The sequence below is a fragment of the Nuphar pumila genome, chromosome 8 (genome assembly GCF_984573655.1).
Source record: "Nuphar pumila chromosome 8, dmNupPumi1.hap1.1, whole genome shotgun sequence".
Lineage (NCBI taxonomy): Eukaryota > Viridiplantae > Streptophyta > Magnoliopsida > Nymphaeales > Nymphaeaceae > Nuphar > Nuphar pumila.
The window spans coordinates 123,807,028-123,831,631 of NC_143256.1; the positions used below are offsets into that span (position 1 = coordinate 123,807,028).

Below are 24,604 nucleotides of genomic sequence, written 5' to 3' on the forward strand. Positions count from 1 at the left end.
AAAAATAAATATTCAATAAAAAATTAGCATTAAAGTTAACAAGAGTAGCTTCTGTAATAAAATGCCCAAGCAAGCACAAGAAAATAAAACTAGGATCTATGAATGGACTGGATCTCTCAACGTAGTGAGGTCTTTGATAGACTTTTGGAGGCGAAGTTTGCTGCAAACTATCCAAGTCCTAAATACAACTTAAGCAGATTATTTAGTAAAGATATCATCTCTTATGCAGTACTCACAACAATCTTGTAACAAACCATCCATCTCAAGGAGCAAGGAACAATGTTCGCTAAAAAAAGAGCATTTCAAATCAAAATTGAAAATCTATAACAAAGATATACGTAATAGAACTCCAGCAAATATGCTATTAGAAACAGATGCATGACTCTCTATCATCGTTGCAGTAATTTTACTTCATAAATGCAATGCAAGCAAAATCATTTGCAATCTCAACTACTAGATCTATCATCACTAATTTCACTATGGAACATCCATGAAAGCAAAAAATATTGCATGAATCAACAATGTACGAACTATCCAAGACCTTGTACCACACAAAATGCTCCAAAGGCACAATTACAAGCATTAGTTCTTCACATCCTCCACTCATTGACTCAGAGAACCCAACTAAAAGATCTCTTTTAAGCAGAAACAACTACAAACATGGGAAAACACTATCATCCGAGTGGGGAAACACAAAACAACTCAGACCAAACAAATACGGTTAAGAAACCAAATTGATGAGAAAAAAAGACCGAAAAACCAGAGGAAAACGGGCGGACCGGCGGAATCACGCGGGCAGGGATGGATACCCCCTCCACCGACCCCCGATGGATGGGGAGGGCCCTAACAGGGGTATGTCTGCCCTCAAGCAACTATCGAAAGAAAAGGGGAGGGTTTGACAGAGGCCACCGCCCCCCTGTCGAACCCCGACAACCCCAGGGAAAGGGGAGGCTCCAATAGAGGACACTGGTTCTTTGTCAGTCCTCCGACGATCCCAAAAAAAAGTGGAAAAAGGCGAGAGGGGGTCACAGGGTTTACTTGAGAGACCCCAGAGAAGACAGTGGCGGTAGGGCTGGCACGAAGAACCGGCTTGTAGGAGCTCGCGGATGGGGAACAGAGAAAACAACGATCGTGAGGCACACTGGGGACTGCAGCGATGACACCAAAAAGGGGGGAGCACGAAGACCGTGACCGAGAGGTCGCTGGTGTGTCGACGGCAGAGGCGGTGATTCTGCTCGTAGGGTTTGCCGAACGGGAGCAGAGGGGAGTACTCGGGGTCACCGGTAGCTTCGGTTGGCGGCGTCTGCTGAGAAGGGGGACGGTGGTCGCTGGTAGCACACCGTCAGTGGCTAACGAAGAGGGAGACGACGACACTGGGGTTTGCTGGCCGAAGATGAACGCGGCAGACTAGGGTTTGGTTTTGGAGAAAATCAGAGAGGGGGGAGAGAGAATGTCGCGGCTTAGAGGGGCTTATATCGAAAAATAGTGACGGATTTGCGACAGACTTATTCTGCCGCCAATTCCATCACTAAGTAACGACTTTCGTAGCGATGGATGCCTTTTGTCGCTAATCTATCGCTAAGTTGCGACAGAGTCTGAGATCATTTTTTTGTCATCATTAATCCGTCGTTATTTACCGACGGATTAGCGATGGACAAATTCTATCGCTAATCCATCACTATTTATCGACGAATTAGCGATGAACAAATACCGTCGCTAATTATCGATGAATTAACGATGAATAGTTGTTTTTAGCTAATCCGTCTAAATTACAACTGTCACAAATTTCCATAGCTAATTGCAGTTTTTCTTATAGTGTACATGGTTGGCCTTCTTGGCTAGAGGTGATCATGGTTTAATTAAGATCTGTGATAAGTCAGACATGATTTGAAACTCCCCAAAAATCTAGAAAGGCCAAAGCTGAGTGTTCTTTCTAGGAATAATAAGGGTTTTATTAGATGGAGGCCAGCCAATTTGCAGTATGTATTGGAGAAGTTTTCCCTTTGACCTAGTCAAAAGAAAAGAAAGAAGCAAAATACAAAGAATTTTTTTTTTTAATGAAGAGGAACCCTCACCAAGAATTGGGCCACTTAGGGCAGTGGTGCATTCAATACTATTCTTAAAAATATCACCAAATCTCGCAATAAAACCATTCATTCCTAGGATGTCACCGAGAAAGCTACCGAATATAGCTGTTCCTCTCATTTCATTAAGATAACTAAGACTTATTCTACCATAACTTGTTACTGCCTGAAAAAAAGTGCAGCACCAATAAATACATGAGAGATTATTTTGTAAAATGGCTCCATTGAGTCCCGCATCGGTTATAGAATTGCTGTCCGCGGGACGAACAAAGAATGGGCCACATGTGCGTCTGAGCGCCCACGCAAACACTGAATGCGCGGACACAGTATTGGTGTGTTCCCCTGACGGTTATTTGATGTCTGCCATTGCTTCATGCCCCCCACGGAACAACGGAGAAGGGACACTCTCGAACAAAAAGTTCATTTTTTTGGGGGGGTACGTGAACAGGGCAGGACAGTGTGTCATGTCCTATTCGTGGATGTGTTTGGACATTTCAGTACATCCTGTCCAAGCGAGTCCGTGATTCAAACACGCCATTAATGGGCCCGCCCCATGCAAGATAAACCCAGAGTAGGGGGCAGGGACTTGTTGGTGTTTGATGGTGCCAAGTCAAAGCAGTAGCTGGTCAAGCTTGGTGGGTGAGCCAACTGAATGCCGTAGAAAATTGATATGCATCTTCCTGGTAAGTTCCTACTTCCAATAGCATATAAAAATGGCAATGTGGTGTTAGTTCAGTATCTTTCCAGCCAAGTTAATTCTATCGAACAAGTAGTACATGAAAATGATTTTCAATAAATGAAAGGCGTAATTATATTATCTATATTATTTGTATGCCGAATCCTCTTTGTCTTTATTGACTGAATTTTAATGAAACCTTCTTCTAGGTTTAAATAAATAAATAAATGTATAGCACGTTTCTAGAATACTTTAATTATGAGACATACCATTTTAATCTTCCAAACTGACTATGGATGTATTAGTTTATGCAAGTGTCTAATTTGATGATGTATGGACTATAGAGGTTCCCCACATTTGCAAGCATCGCAATATGGTTGATAAAGATGGAGTTGGGAGTAGGTACCGGGGGTGTCAACGGGTGGGATTTGGTTCGGACCCTGGTGGTACCAGACTTGGACCACATTTTTGGGCATGGTATCGGGGTTCGGACCTGGGTCTAATTGGGTCTAGTATAAGATAATCCATACCCAGATCCGATAAGAACTACATGAATCAGACCCAGTAAAACCATATTTGTTATCATTTTTACACTAAAAAATTGCGGGTCTTAATCAAAACTCGGGTCAGGTATAAAATTTTACAAACTATACCTGGGTCCATGTATTAATCAGACCTTTGGGTCTGAAATCGGGTCTTATTATTTATCACCATACCCGGACCCTACAGGGTTTGGTTCAGGTTGGGTCTGGGTAAACCAGGCCTGTTGACACCCCTAGGTACATAACACAATTACGAGGTGTCAAAGGGTCCGGTTTGGTTCGGACCCAGGTGGAACCAGACCTAGCTTCGATTTTTGGGTATGGTATCGAGTTTGGACCCAACTCTAATCAGACTCACCATAAGAGAAATCATACCTGGACCCGATAAGAACTACATGAATCACCCCCGGGCCATACTAGGCAAAACAATATTTTTTTTATCATTTTTACATTGAAAAATTGTGGATCTTAATCAGAACTTGGATCGGGTCTGAGCCTTGTATAAAATTTCATAAACTATACCCAGATCCATGTAATAATCTGACTTTCGGATTCGGACCTGGGTATTAATCGTGTCTTCTTATTTATCACCATACCTGTACCCTACAGGGCTTGGTACGGGTATTTTTAATTATAAACATTTACAAAAATTATAAACCGGCTATTTTTAATTCCATAAAAAGCTGCTCCCTTATTGTATTCAGATGATATAAGAGGTTAGAGCTGTCAACGGGTCAAGTTTGTATCAGGTACTCGACTCAACCTGAACCCAAATTTCTGGGTCTGGGCATGAAAAATGCCAACCAAAGCAATATGCTAGCTGGATTTGGGTAATGATTTTTTTGGGGTATCCATAACCCTAGTATTTTATTAGTATTTTTAAGAAAAAAAAAATCTAAAATTATGTGGGTCTGAGTCTGGAATTCTATTTTGAGGACCCACACAGCCTGAACCTAGTGATTTGTTATTTGGGTGGGTTCAGATATACCCTAATGGATCGGGTGCACGATCCGTTGAGACAGCCCTATGTATGGTCAGATTTACAAAAGAATTGCAAAGCTATTGAGAAATATCCTATTATATTTATTAGTTCGTATCTACATGTAAGGTTTGATAATACCCACATTTCAATTTAATTTAAATAAATTACAGTCCTCAAAAATATGATTATTGATGCTATGTTCCTTCAATTTTCAGGGTTTTACCCGAATAGATCTGATGCAACAATCAGTTTTGGACCCGACAAGGCTGGTCCAATAAGATAATAAGGTTGGGTTGGTACGATCATAACATGAATTGTATAGGATCCTCCATCCCTATGTATGGTCAGATTTGCAAAAGAATTGCAAAGCTATTGAGAAATATCCTATTCACTATATATGGAAATGAAACCTACAAAATGGGTACAATGATAAATAAAACATGCAAATGGATTTTCGGTGTTTTTTTTTTTCAAAATTCTGACCCCATAGATGTATTCAGCATGATTGATTTACTACATAGATCATGCATTTTGGATGAAAAAAATGATAATTTTGAGCCTCAAAAATTTATAAAAATTGTGGCCATTGTTTTTTTGAAATATTATAAAAACCTATCCATTGCTCTAAGAAGTGATTATTATAAAATAAGTCAAAATTTGAAAAAAGCAATGAAAACCCAATAACATGTTTCATTTAGCAACATGCCTATTTTAGAAACTGGAACCTACAGAATGGGCACGATGCTAAATAAAACATGCTGACCGATTTTTGGTGTTTTTTATTTTTAAATTCTGACCCATAGATGTGTTTAGCATGATAAATTTACTAAAAAATTGACATTTGAATCATGCATTTTGGATGAAAAAATGGTATGTTGAGCCTTAAAAAATTTATAAAAATAAGCCATTGATTTTTGAAACCTTATAAAAACTTATTCATGCTTCTTAATCAAATGCTTCGAAAAGTGATTCTTATAAAAACAAGCATATAGATCATAATTGTATGGTCAAAATTTTGAAAAGGCACTGAAATTCTGATAGCATATTCTATTTAGCATCGGGCCTATTTTATTTTCCATTATATATATATATATAGGTAAATATTGACTACTATTCAAGGAAAAAAACTAATGACTAGAACTCATGATTTTCTTCAAAAATTTCTATTTTATTAGATCAAGGATGTACATATTTTATTTAGTAGAAAACTTGTTTTTGATAACGTGCTTAATTATGACAAGTAATGAGTCGATACAGCGTGCTAACCAACAGGACTTTGGAAGTGTTTTTCTCATTTTTTACTTAAATCTGACTATATAGATATGTTGGACATGATCGATTTACTAGGAAAAGATATTTCGATCATATTTTTTTTTATAAAAAAAACATAATTTCTTAAGTTTTAAATATTTAGAAAAATCTCACCATGCAGATCTGATCTACATGCTTGATACTATAGGAAACAACTCTTGGATCTTCGGATTCTAACACATAGTTAGGTTTTTATAAAATTTAAAAATCAATGGTTTATAACAAAGTTTGACCTTAGCCTAATTTCAACTAAGGGTGGGGCAATGAGCCGGCTGGCCCAGCCCGCTGGGCGCCTATAATATATATTAAAATATGATAAAAATAGTTTCTGTAAATTAAAAATTCTTAAAAACCATGACTTATTTTTCAACAAAAAAATCAAACTCTAACACGAATCCAAGCCTTTATAGAGCCCATATGTTATATATATAACATAGAATATATGTTATATATAGTATAATATAATAGGTTTGGACCAGCCCTATTAGCCTAACGGGCAAGCCGTGGGGCCATAAATTTATTCAATCTCCACACAAAGCTTAAGCTTTTCATAGCCTACTTTCAACCAAATCCAAATTGCGACCCACTTGCTTCCTCACAAAATAAAACCAAACTGTTTATGGAGACTTGTTATCCAAATCAATGAAAACCAACCCAATGGAACACTCGACCACATACGACTGGACTCAATTCACATCTAAGGTCCAAACCGAACGAGATCCACCAACCAAGCATTTGAGTCAATGCCTCCCTATATTTACTTGAACATAATAATGCTTATACGTGTGGTTCGCCCGAGTGGCAGTGAGACTGGGGATAAGTGCTGACCTCTTTGTTTCAAGTTTGACTCACACCGGGTGTGCTGATGCCGTTATGGGCTCTATAAAGGCTTGGATTCGTGTTATATCTTGATTTTTTTTGTTGAAAAATAAGTCATGGTTTTTAAGAATTTTTAAATTTACAAAAACTATTTTATCATATTATAATATACAAAAATATACTTTCATTAAAATTCTATTAAAAACATTAAAATAGTCAGGACATGCAACCCAAAATGGCACGTTCCACAGAAAACCATGTGCGGTGAAAGGAGGTACAACAACCACTACGCCTTCATCTCAAAACAATTGGGGTCGGCGATATGAACCAAAAAAGAAAATCATTTTGGGTCTTCCACATGAATCCTTCTCGTCCAATCATTTATATCCAATGCCATGTCCTCGGTGAGGTTCAAAGCATTCATATTCTTTCCTATCATCTCCATCCATGTCTTCTTAGGCCTACTCCGACCTCTTTTAACTAATATATTTTTTCATTTCTTCATCCTTCTAACTGGAGCATCATTAGGCTTTGACCGAATATGTCCAAACCACTGTAAACGATTCTCTCTCATCTTATTTTCAATGGATGCAACGCCTACCTTCTTACGTATCTCCTTGTTCCGAATCTTAACTTTTATTGTATTTTCACACATCCATCTCAGCATACGCATCTCAGATACACTCATTTTTTGAATATGATGTCTCTTGACAACTTAACATTTCGTACCATATAGTAAAGCGGGTCTAATAGTCGTCCTATAAAACTTTTCCTTCAACCACAATGGCATTCTACGATCGCACAACACTTCAGTTGCACTCTTCCATTTCATGATTTACATCTCCATCAATTTGTCCGTACTGTCAAAAAGTTGGACCTGCACTGAACTTAGATCCGACTTTGGTTTAACCCAGCCTAACATAAGCAGAGCAAGACCTGGTCTGGACATGGGGCAACATATGTCAGACCAAGTAAAACATTAAATTTATATATTTTTACATTGACAAAATATGGTTCTTATTCGATACTCGGGTCAAACCTATGTCTGGTATAAAAACTTACAAACCAGACTCATGTCCATACGCTACAAGGATCTATTGCCTATGACCCAACTAACTGTTCAGGCTTACTTCAGTGGCATCAAATCCCGGTCTTATGAGGACCCAACCCGGTTAATAAGGATATCAATCAATCGGATTTTATCCAATACCTGACTGAATTTGAATCCATTTAGCCCAACTCCAATTAGTCAGATCAAAACTATTCAGGTCAAAATTCGTGTACTGTACGAGTTCTTTTCCTTGCAAATCCCAACTAACTTAGATCCCAATTAGCCAATATTCAGTTAATCGACTATAATACTCAAATCATATTCTACCCGAATCCGAACCGTTTGCAGGTTTACATCCCTGATTTTTACTTCTTCCTTCCTTCCTGGTAGCCGTGGGGAGGTAAAAAGTAAATACAAAAAGTTGTCGCGTGTTTGGAAAATAATGGTGGATACTAAGGGGTTGAAAGCGAAAAGATGAAAGAAAAGAAGAGGGAGAAGGGGTCGGTAAAAAGACGATCCATGCAAAACTCGCCCTCGACGCGGGAGCGTAAATTCCACGAAATCTCTCTCTCTCTAGAAGGCATCTCTTTCCTCTCTTCTCTCTCTTAGAGAGAGAAAGAGAGGGATGGTGGGGGAAGGTGTTCCCAGTAAGAGAGAGAGGGCGGTCTCATTTTTAAACGGAGTCGGCCGTTGACGTTGCCATGTCCGATGTCATCACCCCCTTCCCTCCTTTTCTCTCTCTCTCTCTCTCTCTCTCTCTCTCTCTCTCTCTCTCTCTCTCTCTCCTAACCTAACCCCTCTCTAACCAGGACCACCTTCCTGCTGATTCTCCCGTTTGTTTCCCCTTCTACCTCGTTCGTTTGTTTTTCCTTCCCCGTCTCCTCCTTTGGTTGGCGTTAGGGAGGATGATGATGTTGCCGAGGCGCGGATTCCTTGCTATCGGCCTTCTCCTCGCTGGATTTCTCGCCGTCTCCGGCGAGTCGGTGTTTCCGATGGTGCTGACGCTGCAGCGGGCTTTTCCGGTGCACGGAGGCGAGTGGTTGGCGGCGGCCAGGGCGAGGGACATGGCACGGCACCGCCGGATTCTGCAGAACGTCGTCGATTTCCCCGTCCAGGGCTCTGGCGATCCGTTCGTCGTCGGGTACGACCGGTGTCCGACTCCTCGGTTTTGTTTTAGGGGAATTGGATGGGGAAGGATGAGTTTTTTTGGTTGTTTTGAAGGGAATTGGGGTTGGAAGAGGGAAATTAGCGGGTTTGTTGATTTCTTGGTTTGGGCTTGCGGTTCCTGAATTCAACTCTCATTTTGAGCTTTTTTTTTTCCTCTTTTTTCTTTTTCTTTTTCTTTTCCTTTTCTTGTTTCTGGGGGACAATTGGATGCGCTAGCTTATTCAGAAAAGTTGGATAAAGTGGGAAATTGCGTTTCTGAAATGCACAGCAATTACCCAACTTTTCCTGGTTGTTCTGGATGTGAGTGGATCCAAACACACGGTAATTTACGGGAATTGGATTGCAAGGGACGCTCATGGTTCACTTTGGGTCTCCTTTTTTTCCCTTTTATTTTGGCATTCCAGTTTCACAATTGGATAAATATCCTTTTTGGTGTAAAGAATTCCTTTCGAGAAAATTAAACAGGGAGGAGGGCAACTAAGTTTTCCTTTTGGTTTCGATAATTGGTTCGAGTTTTCTGTGCGGTTTGAATCGGTGGTCTTCTGTTTTTCTTATTTTAACAATGAAAAATCGTGAAGCGACCTTGGGAATTTGTTTTTAGATTTGGTTCCTTCATCTTTTGAATGCTTTCAAGGAATTTTTATGATTTCGTTTGGATTTTTTTGCTGATTGGATTCATTCTGTTTTGTTATTTAAGTGCAAATGACGGAGAAAGAAAGTCCGAACATTATTTTTTACATGTTCCGTTCCTTCATGACTTAAATTGTTCCGAATTCTGTAATAACTTTTTCGACTTTTTTTTTCTCTTTATCTTGAATCGACTTCATTTGATTTTTTGAAAAGGTGATAATTTTTTGGATTCCCCGTATAGGCTTTATTATACGACTGTGAAGCTGGGTACTCCTCCGAAGGATTACTATGTACAGATAGACACCGGAAGTGATATACTGTGGGTTAGCTGTGGTGCGTGCACCAGTTGCCCCAGTTCGAGTGGATTAGGCGTAAGTATTCTCCCCCTTGTCCTCCTCATCCTTCCCCTCATCACCGTCATCATATGTAATCGAATAGTATTTGTTCATCCATTGTTTTCCAACTTGTTATTCTTCATTTTATGACAAGTTTGCTAAATTTAAAGATGGAGTTTGATTTGTTTTTATCTGTGTGAAGAATCTTCCACACATGCCATCAGCTCATCTCAATCTCATATATTTATTATGTGATTTTGATTTAAGTTACAGTCTACGATGAATGGTGAATTCAAATTATTTGGTTGTCAAAAGGGAAGTGATATAATTTCTCTCTAATACCAATTATTATGCTTAAAACTCTAAATTGTGTTCTTTACTGAAAGTTAATCATGGCAGTCATCTATGTCCAATTTTTTGTTGTCATTAATTATCCTAGGATCATAAATCAAATGTTAAGAAAAGACGTTTTACAATGGAAAAAGTGGTAAAAATACTATGTCATCTAATGCAGAGAAGTTTCAATAGAACTAGGAGAAAAGTAGTAAGTCATTACTGTGACAGAAAGTGAAGCATATACTTTTTACTTTTTGCTACGTCTTAATTTGATTTCCATTTGAATTATGTATCTTATTTTTGAGAAATTATTTCACATTGTTCATTGTAGATTACGCTAAAGTTGTATGACCCACAAAAATCATCAACCTCATCTACACTGTCTTGTTCAGACGCAAAATGTGTTTCGGCTATAGCGACGCAAGAGTCAAAGTGTGATTCTCAGGGCTGTGGTTACTTGTTTCGATATGGTGATGGCAGTGCATCAACTGGTTATTATGTGACAGATGATTTGACCTTCGATACGGTGGTGGCAAATGATGCCACTTCAAATTCTTCAGCAAAAGTGGTATTCGGGTCAGATTGATGAAATGGATTTGCATGATACTTGTACTTTCCATTTTTATTCTGGCACCTTTTTTTTTTCTGGTAATTGGAACACAACTGATGTTGTTGGTGACATGGTGTTGTTCGAAAAACAGATGCAGTACTACTGTTTCTGGTGATTTGACAAAGCCGGATAGGGCAGTTGATGGAATAATTGGTTTTGGTCAAAATCATCTCTCCGTGATTTCTCAACTTGTATCACAAAACTTAGCTCCCAATGCTTTCTCTCATTGCCTGAGAGGGTCAGATAATGGTGGTGGCATATTTGTTCTTGGAAAGATCATAGATCCAGGGCTTGTTTATACTCCTCTTGTGCAATCAATGTAAGCCATCTTTATTATCTCAACTCTTCATGATGAGTGTGTCACTGTTTTTATTTTTTGTGTCTGCAAAGTTTGTATTTGTATTTCTATTTTATAGCCAATTTATTAGTAAGTATCCAAGGTGTACATTATTCTCAGCCTTAAAAGAGAGGCAGGAGATTTAGATAATGACAGCATGGTTTCTGTTTCCTGGCATGCTTGTTATTTTCAAAAGTTTTAGAGCATTTGGCTTCTTTATATGTCACGTCGATACTGCAACTTAGCATGAGTGTCTTGCATCCAGATAACACGACATTGGACACAATATTTGACAAGCCACAGCACTTCAGGGACACAGTTAAACTCGCCATAATCCTATCTTTGCCATTTTTGTTCTATCAAATTGAAAAGGAGGTCATTCTATTAGTGAATAATCTAATTTGATGTTTTAGCAGCTGGTTGGGATGCCAATAACTAGGAAATATCACTCTGCCTGCCTTGCACATTTAACTAAGATTGACAGTCTGCCATATGTATCCTAGAATGTGATATTTCTGATCAGTTCTTGAGGTATTTACTTATTCAAAGTTGTAAAGGAACAGTTCACTTGAAACAGTACCAAAATTCAAATACAATTTCAGTCTTCTCACAGAGTGCAACATTATTAAATGACAAAGTCGACATGGTCTTCTTAGGTATTTGCAACAGAATCTACTTTGAAAGCTCAAAATTTCAATTGTTATAAATGAAACAGGGAACTAATTTATGAAATCCGACATTTGTCTTTCGTGGTCAGTCTTAAGTCTGCATGTAAGCATGGTAGCAGCTGGATTTGGTTCAATAAACATTTGCGAACTCAAAGTATTTGGAACGGAATAAAGTAAGAAAGATAATTAATTTGGCTTGGGGCAAATGTCAACAAGGTATATGTCAATGCTAAATACTCAAATTCTTTTGAGAAAGCAATAACAAAAAGAAAAGATTTAGTAAATTATATGTGCTTTGAAATGCCAATCACGTCTGCTGGTACTTCTGGGTATGGACGCTGACATAGATACAAATATGAATATTTCACACAATATATGTTACATCTTATATTTATGTGCACACATGCACAAACAGCCATCATTCCCACACCCACCCACAATTCTGTACCCTCGCCCCTTTAAAAATACCTTTTTTTTGTTTCAAACACACGTGCGAGTGTTCATCTGACATTTATAACAAATGCTTCCATTTAGAGTCTTTAGATTTCATGTTCATATTGGCACTTCTTATGTTTGTGGTTTCACTCTCTACAGGTGTTTTTTTTGGGTGATTTCATTGATTGAATTTAGGTAAAAGCATTGCATTGTGTTTGCTTACCAGCAAAGGATCCAATATGGCTGGCAAAAACCATGCCTTATTGGCTTCATCAGTAATTTGTTATTTATCTAATGTACTTGAATTTCATTTTTGCATGTTTTTATATTTTCTGAGCTTGGCTGTTATTTTTCTGCTTCATATTTTGGATTACAGTCTCAAAGCCTTCTTTTGACTTATTCATAAGCACTTTTGCATGTGCTGATGCTGTTTTTTTTTGCTTGTTTATATGATTTTTGCAGAGCACCACACCTGGCTGTAATTACATGTTTCTGTATAGAAATTATTCCATGATAGAAGAAAGTTGCAGGTCCTGATAAGATGTCTGGACAATTGATACTTTGTCAAGTAATGCAATTGAGAATCAAACAATCATACATCATAAGTATCTCAAAGAGAAAAAAATAAATAAATTACTAAACCATGTAACAAACCATGTTGAATTTCTTTTTTCAGCAGATCATAAAATTCTGTGCATAAATTTATGTATAGATGTCCTAGAATCCTTATCTAGTTGTGGTATAAATTGGTTCTATTATTAGAATCTCCAGCTTCGAGTTGTAGTACTAGGATGAAATTTCACTCAATTGAGAAATTCTTAGTTTCATATGAGTAGGGGCAAGGGTGGGCAAGGATTGTGTCAATTTCGTGCTTGTGATGGACCCCCGAGAGCTTATCAAGCCTGGGGAAAGGCCAAGCCTAACCAAGACCAGACTGTTTCTAGTCAAGCTCAGACCAAGCCGCATTCCCAATGTGGCTTTGGCCCCATAAATGGCTTGATTGCATCTCTGATCAGATTAGTCTGGAAAAAGGCCAGGCCTTATTTATTCAAAAAGAGTTCCCACCTAAGGGCACTAAGTCCAGTGGATTGTTTACACGGTCATGCCTGGGGCTAGGTAAGACTGTCTTGGGGACAAAATTAGGGCCCTGGCCAAGTTCATAATGGACATGTAGGCATTAATAGGGATGGATTTGAGAGTATCCATGGAGGCTATGGTATAGGAGAAAGAAACGAAAGTGGAGAAAAGATTTTAGATTTTGGTTTGTCCTATGATATGACCTTAGCAAACACTTGGTTTAGGAAGAGGGAGTCTCACCTAGTAACATTTAAAAGTGGGGTTAATACGAGTCAGATAGATTTTTTCCTACTTAGAAAGAGAGATAGGGGTTGTTGCATCGATTGTAAGGTTATACCGGGAGAAAGTGTAGCTACACAACATAGAGTCTTAATTTTAGATCTTAGAATTAGACAATGCCGCAAAAGGGATAGACATATGATAGATCATAGAATTAAGTGGTGGGCAATGAAAGGAGCTAAACAAGGAATGTTTATAGGGCAGATAGTTAAGGAAGCTGATTGGTATCTCGAGGAGGATTCAGAATCAATGTGGAATAAAATAGCAGGTGGCATGAGAAAGGTGGCTAAGGAGGTATTGGGTGAGTCTAAAGGCAATGCACCGCTAGGTAATGATACATCATGGTGGAATGAGGATGTCAAATTAGCTATTAATGTTAAAAGAGAGTGTTATAGAAATCTAAGTAAGTCGTGATAATGAGAATTTGGAGAAGTATATGATAGCAAAGAAGGAAGCTAAAAAAGTAGTTCGAAACGCGAGGGATAAGGTATATAAGGAGGTTTATGATAAGTTGGATACCAAAGAGGGCGAAAATGATATTTATAGGCTTGCAAAAATGAGAGATAGGAAATCGAGGGATCTGGGTATGGTTAGATGTATCAAAGATGAAACACAAAGGGTTTTAGTCAAAGATGAGGAGATTAAGGAGAGATGGAAAAATTATTTTGATAAGCTATTTAATAGAAGTCATGCTTAGGATCTACATTAGTATAATTAAAGATATGTATGAAGGAGTAGTAACCAATGTCCGCACTTGTGGAGGAGTGACAACCAATTTTCCTATAACGGTTGGGTTACATCAAAGATCTGCTTTAAGCCCTTTCCTATTTGCTATAGTGATGGATGAGCTTACAAGATCAATTCAAGAAAATGTGCCATGGTGTATGTTGTTTGCTGATGATATTGTTTTGATTGATGAGTCTAGAGCTGGGGTTAGTGCTAAGTTAGAATTATGGAGACAAACATTGGAAGCAAGAGGTTTTAAGTTGAGTAAGAGTAGGACAGAATATATGGAATGTCCGTTTAGTAAGCAACAAAGTAGTGATGAGAGTGTACTGAAGCTTGGTGAGCAAGAAATACCGGTGGATGATTGTTTCAAATATTTGGGATCTATCATTCAAAAGTATGGAGAAATTGATGGAGATGTAAATCATAGGATAAAGGTTGGGTGGATGAAACGGAAAAGTGCAACTGGAGTGTTGTGCGATCGTAGAATGCCATTGCGGTTGAAGGGAAAGTTTTATAGGACGACTATTAGGCCCGCTTTACTATATGGTACGGAATGTTGGGCTGCCAAGAGACATCATATTAAAAAAATGAGTGTAGCTGAGATGCGTATGCTTAGATGGATGTGTGGAAATACAATAAAAGATAAGATTCGGAACAAGGAGATATGTAAGAAGGTAGGCGTTGCACCAATTGAAAATAAGATAAGAGAGAATCGTTTACGGTGGTTTGGACATATTCGGCGAAGGCCTGATGATGCTCCAGTTAGAAGGATGGAGAAATGGGAAAATATATTAGTTAAAAGAGGTCGGAGTAGGCCTAGGAAGACTTGGTTGGAAATGATAGGAAAGGATATGAATGCTTTGAACCTCACCGAGGACATGGCATTGGATAGAAATGATTGGAGGAGAAGGATTCATGTGGAAGACCCAAAATGATTTTCTTTTTTGATTCATATCGCCGACCCCAATTGTTTTGGGATGAAGGCGTAGTTGTTGTTGTTGTTGGGCCACATGTCCCAATAGCCACATACTTTTGAGCATATTTCTTCCTGTAGCATGTGAGTTTTTCTTGCATCTTTCTGATGCATGAATTGATTTTACATCTTTCTGTAGATCTTTATGAACTATTCAGTGGCCCGTATGAGCTATATTGGTGTCCTCTTATTAAGAAATGTTTCTATTTTTAGAAAAATATAATTGCTGAAGTTGTTTTATAAATTTACAATTCTAAATTTTCAGGCCTCACTACAACTTGAATCTAGAAAGTATTTCTGTGAATGGACAAACATTGTCCATTGAGCCATCAGTTTTTGCAACAGCAAGTAGTAGTGGAACCATAATCGATTCTGGAACAACACTGGCATACCTTGCAGAACAAGCTTATGATCCTTTTGTTAATGCTGTAAGTTAACATTTCATACTTTTCTATGAGCTTATAAGTTAGCATTTTATCGGCAATTTGTGTGCTACTGTACCCACACTTGATGTATGTGTTCTCACAGATAGTTTCTTACGCTTCGGGAAGCATTCAGTCGGTTAATACAAGGGGGAGCCAGTGCTTCTTGATTGTGACCAGGTTTTGATCTCTGCTCTTTACATATATATATGCAGGCATAGATGCACACACACACACATGTGTGTGTGTGTTCATTCTTGCGGTTACATGAGAAACTTTCATTTGAATGGGCAGTTTAACTTATTTTTGCTTATTCTTATGTATTCAGTGTTGAGCAGGTTTTCCCTTCTGTCTCATTAAACTTCAAGGGTGCTTCCATGGTATTGAATCCTCAAGATTACCTTCTTAAGCAATCAGTGGTAAGCCTTATATTCACCTATTTCTCGGAAAACATGCCTTTGAAGATGGAGTAAATACATCCTTCTTTTTTACTACAAGATGCTATAAATAATCCCTAAGAAAGAGTATGCTCATTTGAACAGGGTGGTGTTCCAGTTTGGTGCATTGGGTGGCAGAAAATGCAGGGATCAATGACCATCTTAGGAGGTATGGTTGTTGGACTACAATAGTTAGTTCTTTTCATTGTGAGAACATGCCTATGCTTGCATGCATGCATATGAATTGTGTGTGTGGTGTGTCCCACTAAGCTTTCTTATGCTTGTGGGCTGCATCAGCCATAAATGTCATACTTGTTGAAGCTGTCATAGAGGTAAGTAATAACTTTGTGAAATAGAGGAAGAAGTGGACACAGGGAAGGAATTCAGTGTAGCCCCTAATTGCCTCGTGTGGGCATCCCTTAACAGATTTACATTTCAATGCAATCATGAACATACCACTACAGATGGTGTGAGGATAAATATTACAGAAATGCTATCACCACCCTGGGCGTGTTTGACGCTGCCAAAAATTTCTCCATTTCTTCATCAAGGAAATTTTTTTGGCTTTTGGTGGGCCCCACATCTTCCTCCACTTTTACCGCTATTTTCGGAATTGGGAGCTAAAATCTCTCAGCGAACACACCCTCTAATGTGAAATATTGCAGAGTTGTCACTAATGGGTGTTACCAGCTAAATCTGATAAAATTACAAGTATGCTGCTGCCATCCTTACATGAACATTGCATGACTGCCACTAACAGGCAGCAGCAAATAGTAACTACGAGTCTAGGACAGTACATGACCTGAGCGTCACACTTGGCTGGCTTGTTCAAACTTATCTTCATAAAGCTTCAGTATGTATTGAGCTTGGATAACAGGACTTATGCTTGGCTTGCTTCTGCTTGAGCACAGCTGAATATTGTATGGTTACCACAAATAGGCAGCAGCTATTATTAATTAGGACAGTACATGAGTTGATCATTTACTTGACTGGCCTATTCATGCTTAACTTGATAAAGTTTGAGCTTGAGTTGACCTTGGACAACAGTCCTGAAGCTTGGTTTGGTTCTGCTTGACTGGAGCTCAAGCTAGGCTAAGCTTGGGAAACCATTTCAGTTTTTTCCTATGTTTTTCTTAAAGGTAGGTTTTGAATTTATCTCTTCTATGAGCGGGAGAAGGATTTCAACTATGTTAACAACAATTTTGTAGTAAAATATGCGTGCATGCACGTGAATGGATTCATTATTGCTATTAGATTCTAACCATAGTCACCAATATCGTTCTTGGCAAGGTTTTCCTCAGGAGTTTTTTTTTTCAAAAAGTTGTTTTTCTTGGAAAAAACTTGGGAATCATCAGAAATTTTAAAATTTGAAAAATATATAATGAACAATAAAAAAGGTAAGAAATAAATAGGTTTTATAGTAATTTTGTTGCAAAAATATAAAGCAACAATTAGAAAAGTTTTTAAAATATAAAAAAAGATACATAAAATATATAAAAAAGATGTTTTTGAAAAACTGAGGAATATCTCAAGGAAATCTCGGAAAAATATCGCAATAATATCATGGTATCTAAGGTTCTGGTGACATTTTGAAAATCTTGAGAAAATATTGGCTGACCTTGAAATAATGATAATGTCACAATATTTTCAAAATATTGGCGATATCGGTCACTATGATTCTAACCAAACTAGCAGATGGCGTGCTGTGTGTGTGTACATATATGTGTACTGTACACGTAAATATATCCAGACTGCCCCCCTAATAGAGGCTTTAGGTCAAAATGTGAAGATAATTAAAAGAAAGAACGTAATTACTTTTAAACAAAATAAAGTTACTATTTTGCCTAATAGTGAATTCAGATAAGTCAAACTATCAAACTTTAGAAGGATCCCACTATTTTAATCGCTGAAAATTTGGGATAAGAGTAAGAGGTAGATGTTTCTTAATCTAAAGGAAAACAAAAAATTAATGACATTATATCTCTAAGGATCTGGATTTCCTATATCATTTTTTGTAACTTTTATAGGCCAAATGGTTTTTGTACCAAAGTATCCTTGCACCAGTTGTTATAAGTGTTCATGACACACACACACAAAACTATACACTCGTTAATGAGTTTACCAAGCTCTTAGTCTACATAGACTTGTTCTTGAGCTTTAACTTGTGTACTAAGTGAACCTCAATGAAGTTTCATGCTCAGCTTCTTTCTTAAATGAGCACGCTTGCACCAAGCTTTTACTCAGCTGCACTAAACGTCTCAAGTGGCTTAGCTTGTTGACACCAGAGTTACCAGAAGTTTCTTATACAGGTGGGAAGCCCGCTTCCTGAAAATTCGCTTCGGAAGTGTGATACTCCTCACTTCTGAAACTTGATGGGAATCTCCATTCTCCCATGTTTTTCCTATGCTTCCCGTACACTTCATTCATGTTTCCTGCATGTTTCTTATATGTCCTCTCACACTTCTTTTCATGTTTCTATGTGTTTCATCTCATGCTTCTACTCACTTCCCCTGTGCTTTCTCTAAATATGTGACCATCATTTTTAGATTTTGACAAAAGTTTAATTCTTACACTAAAAAATCATGAAATTAAAGAAGTCATTTTTATTTTAATTTTTATTTGCTTCCCATTTGATTCCTATTTTACTTCCCACTCGATTCTAATATCGCTTCCTGTTTGATTTCGATTTCATTTTCAAATTGATTCCTCGCTTCCCGCTTCTTATAAATTTTAAAATGCCTCGCCTCTCCTTTCCGTATAGTTTCCTGCTTCCGCTTCTTGGTGTGGCAACCTTGGTTGACACTCCTATGGGTAATTGACATGATTACGTATTATGATGGCTGCCTTTGGACATTAAAGCTCTCTGCTGTGGGTCACTATGATCCTCTTCCATCTATTTCCAGGTTTTCATACATTTTTATCGTTGTACAATTTTCCCAAGAGGCCCAGAAAGGAAAAATCCAAGGGCTATGGCTTTTTCGGGGGGCACATTATGATTCTAATTGCTTCATCAAGAGTGATATCTGAGATGAACTTTGGACTCCGTGGGGAGTGTTGGGAAGCCACGTATTATCAGCAACTACAATTTGAGGCTCCAGTTATGTCCTCAGAAGGTCAACTGGGCTATGTGATGCTTGATTGGTAGTATCTTCTTTTGTCAGACTTCTGACCAATATTGCAAGAACTTTCCATAGCCTCAAGTCAGTATCTAGTTCTATTCAGGGGAGGCATCTCTGACTTGATTGCCAAGTCCTGTGCACTGGAGGTGATTCATGGTGCCAAAAACCTGCCTATGTAATATACATGATGCTCTTTTTATAACCAATAAGCACCTTTTTTAAATTTTATCACTTAGAGAAATGAAAGTACTAAAAGCCTGAAAATTACACTTGCTTATGTTCATTAATACAAAAGGAAACTTTACGAGTATATGCACATTCATAGATGATTCTATTATTTCATATGTTTAGATGCTTGTTAGGTGATTCAATTATACATTGAGCTTTTGCAAGTCTGTTCAATCATATATTTCTCTTCCTCATTCCACCCCTTGCTACGATGACATCAAGTTCTCCCTTGTCCTTCACGTGGTGGAAGATCTTTAGCAGTCGCTGCCTCCTTCGGCCATTAATCCTAGGCTGTCTTTTTCAGTCACGTTTCCTTCATTGATAACTGCAGTGGTATGCTAATGAATGGTTCTCTTTCCAGACATGTATTTCAATGAATCATCTCTACTGCATTTTCCTCCTGATTGATTGTAAGCTGTCATTTTTTCATTCCAGGAGCCTTTAGGAGTCATGTAGTTTCTTTTATGTTTAGCTAGTTGGCAACTATAGCCAATATCTCTTTTGTCACAAGAACACTGTAGGTATCTAACGACATATATTCAACTTTTAGCTTGTAAATTTCATTGGAAAAATAAGGAACTATTTCTTCCTATGCAATTAAACCAAATTGCACTGCAGGTATTTCATACTGGTGTAGCTGACATACATTAAACATCATCACTGCAGAAATCTTCAAACGCTATCCTCCCTGATCTTGCTGAATGTTGCCCTATTTGTGAAAGTGTGATTTGCAAAATACCTACTATCCCATTCATATCTGATTTTTCATTTCATTGTTGTCAGTAATGTAATTATATTTTGATAGCATATACAAGTCCAGCTATGTTGGAATTTGAAGTTGTATGGAAGCTTTTTCCAGGAGCAAGCAGTTGGTATATTAGATGTAGTAAGAGAACATATCGCTCATCCTTCTATTTTTTTTGTGTTCTGATCACTAATGTTATTTTAAATGCTAATGCATGTGAGCAAAATCTATATTGAACTGAGCTGCTATTTCGCATTAAGCAATTCGGCATGTAGTTTTTGCATATATAAAATAATACCGGAATTCCAATATCTTGGGAACAAAATAATTTTAATGTCTCTTTGCAGATATTGTCTTAAAGGACAAGATATTTGTTTATGATCTAGATGGACAACAAGTAGGGTGGACCAACTATGACTGTAAGTCTTTGCATGCACAGCAAGCCTTCCGTTTTCTGAACTCTTGAAAAAAAAATTGTGAATGACTACTTGTGTTTTATTTCCTTTTCAGGCTCCAAGGCTGTCAATGCCACTTCATCAGCTGGAAAGAGTGCATTTGTTCAAGATAATTCTCAAGCACGCAGCAGTGGAAGTTCACCACGTTTGGTATTTGATAATCTTATTCTGTGTAGCATTCTGGCCTTTATTCTGCACACCTTTTTCGGTTTCCAATTTGTATCTTTTTATACAAAATATTGAAATTCATTCTTTATTGAGATAGGAGTGATATTTTTTTTTATTTACCTCCCTGCTGATCCAATTTATTTATGAGTGAGCTGTATATCTAAATAAAATTTCATTGTTAGCACTCTTTCTAAATCTTAAGCTTGAGTCCTGCTGAGTTCAATTTCACTGTATATGGCCTTTTGTATCGTTAATTAGATTGATCAAAGGCATCCCATTGTGGCTGTTACCATTCAAGACCTACATTGTTACTCTGTACTGGTCTTTTTTTTATGACGATCGATAGTCCACTGATCCTCATGCCTTACGGGGACCGACTGGTGAAAGCATTGGGGTACTCTGTACTGTATATGCGACAATGGATGAGGGAAACTTCAGCAGTTGGGTCTATCAAGTATGTAAAGTTAAGGCGATAATAAAAAAAGTCTGTAAAGTTAAGGGGGTCGGATGAGATAGTTGGATGGCTAGGTCCACTATCATAACCAAGGGGTCTCAGGTTCTAATCCCACGGGGTTATCCCCCAGCTTGCCTATCAAGAAAAAAGTCTGTAAAGTTGCAGAGTATGAGGATGAAACTCATACTTTCTGGAGAGTTGCTTCCTACCTTGCTCGAGCAGTATGTTGCCTTGGTTCAATATGATGCTTGCCTTGTTTGATCGGAATGGTTCCTCTCTCTCCTTGGTATACTGCTTATTCCAATTATCGATCATTAAAGCAATGTGTTGTGACAGAACATACACACACACACACACACACAGAGAGAGAGAGAGAGAGAGAGAGAGAGAGAGAGAGAGAGAGAGAGAGAGAGAGAGTTCAACATTACCACCTCGCATGAAGATCAACAAAATGTTGAACCCATGAACTGAACAAGAGCAAAAGCCAAGCAAATAAAGAAAGCAGAAGAGAAACATCAGACAGACAAAACGAGCTCACGCAGGAGCCGCAGGCCTAGAGGACGGCAAAAGAGAGGGAGCGTCAGTAGGAGGGAACGGAAGATCACTTAGATGCATGCGCAGGATCGCATAAACATCTACCAAGATTTTATGCACCAGGTTATGAATGTTAACCGGAATTTGATGAAAATGAGCATCATTTTGCGCCATCCAAACAAACCACCAAGCGGTAAGCAACCACGTTCGCCAGATCAACCTCCATCTCGTGCTACACCTAATACAAACAGGGCCCAATATCAAATCCAGCACAAACAACTCTTCTTTAACAAATACTTCCGGATGTCTCCAGGTCCTGCTAAAGAGTTCCACAAATATTGGGCAAGACCAGAACAAGTGAAACGCAGATTCTTTCGTAGCCTGACAAAGTACGCACCAACTCCGGAGCTTAATGCCCCACTTTTTTAAATTACTGTGGGTCTGGATCCTATCATACAAAATTAGCCAAGCTAGGACTCGAGAACGGGGAGAAGGGCCTTTCGCCCAAATCACATTCTCGGGTAACCAATCAGCCCCTGGGGGGAGCAACGATCTATAGACTTTTGAGGTGAGGAACTCTCTGCTTGGCGCCAGCGCCCACTGCAACCACTGACCAAAATTTCTGGAGTCCTTAAAATGGTCTCTGAAGAAGGCTAAAACCCTCAACCACGATTTATGCAAGTGCGAGAATGCCAAACCCCTGATTCCCAGACGAACTGAGATAAGAGTAAGAGCCTCATATTTAGCAAGAAGCAAACAAACACAAGGGTTATCTGATTGGTGGGCCAACCAAAATTGCTTAGCGACAAGAACAATGCTCCGCAGTCTGGGCGCATGAATGCCTAAACCAACTATACGCCGATGTAAGATCACCGAACGCCAACTAATCAAGTGACGCTTACCCTTGAGTTGACACCCAGACCAAAGAAAACTTGCTAGCAAGTGCGTCAGCTGCTTCTCTACTCCCACAAGCATCACAAACATAGACATGAAAAATTCTGGGATAGTGGAAAGAACATGTCTGACTAAAGTCAGGAGAGAGAGAGAGAGAGAGAGAGAGAGAGAGAGAGAGAGAGAGAGAGAGAGACTATCTAACCAAAAAAAACCTGTTTAGTTGGATTTGGGTTGGATGAAAATTAAAAGTTGGGGGAATGGGAATGTCAAGGTTGAATATCTTACCAGCCATAATCTGTTTACTTAGATTTTGACCTGGTATTTTCAGGTCTGGTTGAAGATGTTCATTGGGTTATGTGTTCTTAAATCTTAAAACAGATGAATATAAGAGAGAGAGAGAGAGGCTATCTGACCAAACAAAACCTGTTTAGTTGGATGAAAATTAAAAGTCGGGGGAATGGGAATGTCAAGGTTGAATATCTTACCAGCCATAATCTGTTTACTTAGATTTTGACCTGGTTTTTTCAGGTCTGGTTGAAGATGTTCATTGAGTTATGGGTTCTTAAATCTGAAAACAGATGAATATAATATCCAAGGTGAAAAAATATCTTGGTTGGATTCAGATACATCTCTGTACTCTAGAAATGTGTCCAATTCAGACCACCTGGTTAGCTCCGATTTGATTGTCAACATTCGTATGGAATCTGAATCTTCTTGTCTATCCCTAATGACCACGTTGAAATCAATGGACTACAATTGGCTTGAAGATTGGATTCGAACTCAGGACCCCTCCGTTATGATGTGCAACCCAACCATCCAGCTATCTCATTCGTCCCTGATCCATCAAAGCATAATTGCACCAATGGTTTTCTTTAAGACATCAAAAGCATTTGTGTTCAGTTGATCTAATAAAGTAAAACCGAGTTTTGCGACATTAATCTTATCTCTAGCATGCATGTTAAGACAAGTATCGACGTTAAAAGTGTTAAAAAAGGCAATTAGCTTGGTAATAATGGCTTATCAAGAGCTCACAAATAGTGTGGGGAGGTGAAATTCGAAGATCAACGCAACGAGAAAAGCTGTGAACAAAAAAAATAAATAGAGGATCACAGAAATTTCCTGCTGAGGCCACGAAGGAATACATGGGTCATTGAAAACACTTCCTAAACTTTATGGCTTGTTTGACCACGGATCCAGTAATTTGGAAAATGCTTGAACACAGTTCCGTCTTCTGGTCTTGATCAAGCATACAAAAGATTGGATCTTGGGTGCAATAGAACCTGTCCAACTTTACCCTTTACCCGCCAATAAAGCTTAGATCAGAATATGGTTCGACAGAAACTGAACCCACTTTTTTTTTTATATTTACATGGAGAAACCACTCCCAAGATCAGAAACCTATCCACACTGGCTTTGCCTGCTGTACTTACGATCATTGTCCTAGCAGCGTAAACTTCCGTGGGCTTATATCCCTTGCCCCCAGAGAGTCGCCACACTTCGGTTTGCACAAGAGGTTACCTCATTTTTTTCTTTTCTCATCGAAAAAAAGAGGCAAGTGGTTTAAGTTTCTGTCGAACTACATTCTGGTGGCTCCACCTGGTTGACCACTATGTGGATTGACCCTGTCAAAATAGATCTAGATTCGGTTAGCCCTGCAGATAGTTGGGTCTAGAACTAGATCATGATCTACATGGGTCTAACTCTAGGTCAACGCATTGACCGCTCGGTAGCGCCGTGGGCTCTCAAATATGATTTTCCAAATGGTGATCTAAGTGGAGTACTTCAGCATTGTTTGATGGATGGCACAAGAGTCCTCCAGAATCACGCAACAGCAGAATAGAGATTAGGTCAAGAAGGAGAAGAAGATATGTTAGTGTTGTCAAGGTTTGCTTTGAGAGGCTTTCTGTTGTGTTGTTCACACACCCATGACTGCTGAGCTTGTTCTAATTTATAGATTGCATCTCTCGGTTTTCCTTTGGCTCAGCTTTTGCAGATAAGCTCAGCGAGATTGTTGGATCAGGCAAAAACAAAACAATTAGGTAAAGGTTTTATTTGAAAGCGGTTTTGAAAACTGCCCAAGCATATCCATGAACGGGCCCTGGTCATG

At 38.6% G+C, this 24,604-nt stretch overlaps 1 protein-coding gene across 1 annotated transcript; it reads left to right on the plus strand.

Annotated features, from left to right (window-relative positions):
* The first annotated feature begins 8,001 nt into the window (after positions 1 to 8,001).
* On the plus strand, positions 8,002 to 20,810 carry LOC149830562 (aspartic proteinase 36-like). The gene is made up of 10 exons (XM_090016613.1): positions 8,002 to 8,606; positions 9,504 to 9,633; positions 10,265 to 10,509; positions 10,635 to 10,862; positions 15,307 to 15,469; positions 15,570 to 15,643; positions 15,792 to 15,882; positions 16,006 to 16,069; positions 20,340 to 20,411; positions 20,503 to 20,810. Exons 1-10 carry the CDS (start codon positions 8,371 to 8,373, stop codon positions 20,688 to 20,690), a joined length of 1,491 nt encoding a protein of 496 aa, XP_089872739.1. The 5' UTR covers positions 8,002 to 8,370; the 3' UTR covers positions 20,691 to 20,810.
* Positions 20,811 to 24,604: the final 3,794 nt, after the last annotated feature.

What these genes read in the sequence shown, in the direction of transcription:
- LOC149830562 (XM_090016613.1), top strand. Translation starts at nt 8,371, where the DNA reads ATGATGATGTTGCCGAGGCGCGGATTCCTTGCTATCGGCCTTCTCCTC. An exon ending in TGCTTCTTGATTGTGACCAG is followed by an intron (nt 15,644 to 15,791) that starts GTTTTGATCTCT and finishes TTATGTATTCAG; the next exon opens with TGTTGAGCAGGTTTTCCCTT. An exon ending in ACCTTCTTAAGCAATCAGTG is followed by an intron (nt 15,883 to 16,005) that starts GTAAGCCTTATA and finishes TCATTTGAACAG; the next exon opens with GGTGGTGTTCCAGTTTGGTG.